Source organism: Ipomoea triloba, chromosome 11, assembly GCF_003576645.1.
Source record: "Ipomoea triloba cultivar NCNSP0323 chromosome 11, ASM357664v1".
Lineage (NCBI taxonomy): Eukaryota > Viridiplantae > Streptophyta > Magnoliopsida > Solanales > Convolvulaceae > Ipomoea > Ipomoea triloba.
In genome coordinates this window covers 24,843,529-24,849,584 of record NC_044926.1, presented here as the reverse complement: position 1 = coordinate 24,849,584, position 6,056 = coordinate 24,843,529, and the positions used below count along the sequence as shown (strand labels likewise).

Below are 6,056 nucleotides of genomic sequence, written 5' to 3'. Positions count from 1 at the left end.
ATATAAGTACGACATTTACATGATGATTTGACCCGACCCGACCCGTCTCACAAATAAAGATCTGTGAGACGGTCTCACACAAGTGTGACCCTTCTAATATTGAGTGATATGTTTTATTAATACTAATGGTATAAATTACACCGACCACATGAGAAAGCGCGACCGCACTTAAACTCTAATATATATATATATCCGTTTTAGTCCAACCTGGAGTGGAGGCAGCGACACCTGGGATTCCGCCCAGCTGAAATGCAGGCAGTCAGTCAGTCAGTCATACCCAAAAGTCTTGACTCAATCTGTTGGCCTTTTCATCTTTCATTAATTAATGAGACTTCTGATCTGGTGGGAGATTTGACGGATGAGATGAGATCAGGAGAGAATCCGATCCAATCAGATCCGATTTATTTAATTTGGTTAGATTCTGTTTTTGATTTCATCACATCCCACTCTGACCATCAATCTGCTGTGCCACATTTATTGCGACAAAACCCACTTTAAACCAATATTCCTACCCTTCATCAAATCCTCTGCACTATTTCCTATCTTCCCTCTCATCAATATCTTATTCTTATAGCATCTCTAATGGTACAAATTCAATTTTTCAAGCTTTTTGGATAAAGTGAAAGAAAGGGAAAGTAGGAGAGAGGGATGTTGCAAGAACTCCAAGAGCATGGATTTTTATGAGCCTCGCTTATTAATTAAGGGTGTGTTTGGAAACAATTAAAAATATTTACTATCTTAATTATAAAAATTTTGTTGATGATTATCTTGACTGAAATCAGTGTCCGTCGGTCAAAAAAAAAAAAGAAGAAATGGTTATTATTAGAAATGATTTTTCTTGCTTGTAGATTAATTTGGTTTCGGATTGTTAAAGACTTAAAGGTAGACCCAACCAAAGTAAAAAATCGATTCATGAAACCTCAAGAAAGTGAGATATGGGATGATTGATAGTAAACCAAGTCCAAACCACATAGAGCGGTTCAAGGAAATGGAAGATGAGCATAAAAGGAATATGAGCATAAGAAGATGATTAAAGAATAACCCTCAAGTATACTTTGTAGAGACTTCGAATCCACGAAATCTCAAGAAAGTGGTGAACTAGATCGATGATGGATAATATACTAGGCCTGAGCCACATGAACTAACCTAAGAGAGTAATTGGATCAAGAAGGCCCAAGAAAGAGACCCAAGAGGCCATGACAGAGCTGAGAAGGAGACCCAGAGCTACAGAAGAGATCTTCCAATAGAGTAACTGGATCATGAAGGTCCAAGAAGGAGACCCAAGACAGAGCTACAGAAGAGATCGATAAGGATTGAACTTATATTTATAATATAAGTAGGATTAAGTAGGATTATAGGTTATTATTTATAATGTAACAGGACTCCCAATATAAGATAATCCATAATTCTTATCCCTATTAGGCTCAAAATATGTAAAAATAGAACCCATACACGGAGAAGAGGAAAAAGCAATTCAGAACAATACAATAACTATATTCTCTCCATATATTTTTCTTATATTCTCATAAAAGTGGAGATGCATAAATATCAACATAACTAATGTGTCTAATGACAGAGCCACATGTATATATTTACAAACCACAACTAGAATCAAATATATTTTATCAATACAAGTTTGTCTTGAAGTTATTGTCTTTTATACTTCTCTGCATACTCGTTTTGATATTTCGGGTTGGGTCTTCACGCGGGCAATTTATATTAAGGACGACGGTGCATGTAATATTGTGGATCATGAATCAAAATAATAAGGTATAAATTTATACTTATAAGGTATATAAAATTTTATAATACAAGATATAAAAAATCATAACACAAGATACATATACATGTTATATGTTTACTTATTTTTCAAATATAATTTAGGTACATAATTTATATTTATAGACACAAAATTTCACAACACAAGATACATAAATTCATAACATAAAATACAATTAGTAATTTGTTTTAGTCATAAAATTCATACTCTTAATTATCTAATTTCATAACATAAGACACAAAAACACATAATATAAAACACATATACATGCATCAGAGTCAACAATACATTTTGAACCCTGGTTCATGATATAATGATTGCTCCATGTGGGAGACTATTTACATCATGGACTAGGATCAACATAGCATCATGGATCCTAGATCAAAACGCTGAGATACTAAGGTACATGATTCATACTCGTAAGCTACAAAATTTCATAATACAAGATAAAAAAACCACAACATAAGATATAAGCACATGTTATATACTTACATATTTTCAAGTATGATTTAGGTATATAATTTGTATTCATAGACACAAAATTTTACAAGACACAGAAATTCATAAGACACATTTACTAATTTGTTTCAAACACAATTCATCATCTTAAAGTATAGAATTTCATAATACAAGACAAAAAAATTCACAACAGAAAATACAGACATGCACCAGGATCCATAGTGCATTGTCCCTTGGTCCATGGTATAAGGATTGGACTTTTACAGCCTTAATTGGGCTTGAATAATTTTGGCCTATTACAGAAAGGTTATATGAGGATTGGGCTTACACTTATGAATGAAGGCCCAAATGAATTTATATCAATCTTAACCGGCCTCACTTTTCTTCGCAAAATCGTCGGACCGCCCCAAATTGGCTAACGACACCGCCGTCCACCGCCATCTCCGTCACAATGGAGGAAGAAAAGGCGGCGGCTTACTACGACGAGCTCTCTCGGAAAGGAGAGGGCGCCGCTAAATTCAAGCAAGGCCTCGGCTTCTCTGCCGCCTCCAATTCAAACGACGCCGTTCCTTCCCGAGGCTCCGCCCTCCCTTCCGCCGCCTCTTCATTTCTCAGTAACTTCGTCAGAGCCTCGAGCCCCTACAAAAATGCCGAGCTAGAGAAGCAAGCTCAGCTCCACTCCATCCAGAACAAGCTCAAGAAGAAACCGAGAGAAGAAGACAAGACCGTTTCTTCTTCTAGGGTTTCCAAAGATCGGGATAGCCGTAACCGTGATGATCGGCACTCGCACAGGAGGAATAGGAGTAGAAGCCGAGAGAGGCATTCTAAGCATCGGAGCCGGAGCAAAGATAGAGGCAGAGATAGGCATTCGAGGCGTCGAAGCCGCAGCCGAGATGATTATAGTCCGAAGCGTAGATTTAGGTCTAGAAGTACAAGTAGAGATAGGAAGAGGTCAAGTAGCGGTTCAGATGAAGAGAGGGACAGGAGAAAGAACAGGAGTGTAGATCGAAGATCGGAGAAGAGGCATAAAGTTGGAAAGGGCAGAAATTCCGGTGCTGATTATGCCACAGTGATTGAAGGTTATGACAAAATGGTATGCTCTTAGTTTGTATTTATGAATGACATTGTTTTGTAGCATTAGATATGAAGTTTGATTATGATTATTCTGAACAGACTCCAGCTGAAAGAGTTAAAGCCAAAATGAAATTACAGCTTTCTGAAACCGGTGAGCGAATCGTTTCTTTGCACTCAAATAGTGATGCTTATGAAAATAGATTTTGCACAGAACTTACAAATACTATTAAGAACTTACTAAAGATTTAAGCTTTATTAGATTCACAGAACACTTGCTTATTACATTCTCTCTACAAGGATTAGTTATACTGTATATACATAACCACATATTTGAATGGAGGTTGTTAGAGAACTTGAATTGCTAATGGACTATTTGACTCTCTCAAACACCTGCAATACCTTGATTGGTTTATAACTTGAGATTTGAGGTTTTGATAAATGGATAAATGATCCTGTGGTTTTTTGCCTTATTTGTAATCGTAGGGTGGAAGGTTGGGATAAATAAACCTTTCTCCTCCGAAATACCAACTTGATCCAAACAAATCCTAGTTCTTTTGTACTAATAGTAGACTCTTCTAGATTATGCATTATCCACTGGCAGTGTTATATCTTCTTTTTTTTTTTTTCCGCTTTTTCAATCGACAGCTGAGAGAGATGAGTCAAAGGGTGGCATGGGTTCTGGATGGGAGCGTTTTGACTTTGACAAGGATGCTCCTCTGGATGATGAGGAGATTGAAGGTTAACAGTTCTGATACTATTCTGGCTATTTATTTAATATGTTTAAGAATTTGAATACTTAGTTTGTTACGGGGTTGCATACGAGCCAAGACAAACAGATAGTGGGGTATCTGTTTGAGCTTGTTCTGCCTAAGAATTTGTAGCTTGCATTTAGCTTAATAAATGAGTCTCTCAAGATCGAGTTCAGATGGATCAATTGTCAAAATTGAAATCCTTTCAATTCACTAACTCAAGTCTTGCCCCCATTTCTTAATTCTAAACTCATTTATTGCATAGCACTTCAAAAATTCAAGCACAAACTCTGCAAGTTGTTCATGAATGAACCATAAGAGCTCTCTAAACTCGGGAAACTTTAAAGAGAGGTCTTAAGGAAACAATACTCCTTGTGTAATAAATCATGCTGTAACTCTGTTGTCTGCTTGCAGCTGCAGAAGATGATGCAGTGATAGTCAAGCGCATCGGCCAAACCTTTCGGTTTTCATCAATGGAGGTAGATGCTCTTTCTTTTTACTAAATTCTTCATTCACATCTCATGGCCATATCACTATGATGGAATTTAGGTTTTTCTTTCCTATTTGTTTTTTAGTTTTGTTTTGTTTTGTTTTTTGGGAGTGAATATTGTTGGAGATCAACACAAGAAGTTGCTGACTTGCTTCCAATGATGCAATTCTTTTTCTCAATTTAAAGGCTAGAAGGGAAGAACAAATCAAGGCTGCTCATGATGAGGCTATTTTTGGTGCTCCGCATCCTCCTCTTCATGAAGAGACTATTTATGGAACTTCTTCACATGCACCTTTCATTGACAGGGATGATGAAACAGAAGCAAAGAGAGTCGAAACTAGTACCACCGAAAGTGGCCCTTTGACAAGTCTCATCAGTGATCAGGTTAGGGCAAAGAACAACACAGCTTCATGTTATTAAACTCTTTTGTAATTAGGCGGTTAGCGTTTCTCCTATACATGTCTGGGTCTCGGGTTTATCATGCTTTCTGTGATAACCATGGATAAGTATTGATCTTATCCACGATATGTTTCTGGGTTTTCGTTTTCCATTCTAATAATCTCTCTTGTATTAGGTGCGGACAATGCAACAAGGCTCTTGGCGCGATCGTGCACGTAAGGCATAATTTAAATATAGTTTGGTGACTGTTGGGAAAAGCCAACACAGTCACTATGCCATTGAGGCGATGACAGTTTGATGAGAAGAACTCTTTTTACCAGTATGGTTTAATTGTGGAATACCTTAATGCTATTTTTGTAAAAAGGATATATAGTGGTATGTATATTTAGCTGAGAAAGAGCATTTCTTTTTCCTTGCAGTTGTTGAGGCTAATGTTTGAAATGAATTGGTCATTGTTATACGGAGTAATTCTTATTACTATTTGAATAACATTTAATTGATCATATAGAGAGCGTGTGAAAAGAAAAGTCATTTTGCATGCAATAAATTAACAACTAATTTACTAAATACTTTAGTTTAATAATATATCTTTAGTTTTTTATTTAAAATATTATTACACTTTTTTACCCTAATCTAATGTTATCAACTAACTAAATCTATTAATCTAATAAGTTAATAACTGTTTACCAAACATTATCCTACTGTGGTTTTTAGGTGGGTTGGGCTATAATAAATTTTTAACATGACTTATTTAGCACGTGGGTTGAATGGGTATAAGCAAATTATAGTATCAAGTCAATTAGGATTCACAATGACATTCATATTATGCTATTGTAATTAACCTATTATGTACATTCTTTTAAGATATTATGTACACTTATTTGATTTATTTTGGTAGATTAACGATTAATAATAATTTTATAAACTTTATAATTTTACATAATACTATGATTACAAAATACAAAATTACATATAAATTATATTAGTGTTAAATATATGCTAAATTAATTATAATTATAAAGTAAATTATAAATCAAAATCTAATTATCTAAACTTCATTATATATATATATATATATATATATATATATATATATATATATATA

The 6,056-nt window shown here is 35.0% G+C and overlaps 1 protein-coding gene across 1 annotated transcript; it reads left to right on the top strand.

Annotated features, from left to right (window-relative positions):
* Window positions 1–2,610: 2,610 nt before the first annotated feature.
* LOC115995658 (pre-mRNA-splicing factor 38B) lies at window positions 2,611–5,456 on the top strand. The gene is made up of 6 exons (XM_031234760.1): window positions 2,611–3,332; window positions 3,413–3,464; window positions 3,959–4,051; window positions 4,477–4,541; window positions 4,739–4,936; window positions 5,127–5,456. Exons 1-6 carry the CDS (start codon window positions 2,691–2,693, stop codon window positions 5,175–5,177), a joined length of 1,101 nt encoding a protein of 366 aa, XP_031090620.1. The 5' UTR covers window positions 2,611–2,690; the 3' UTR covers window positions 5,178–5,456.
* Window positions 5,457–6,056: the final 600 nt, after the last annotated feature.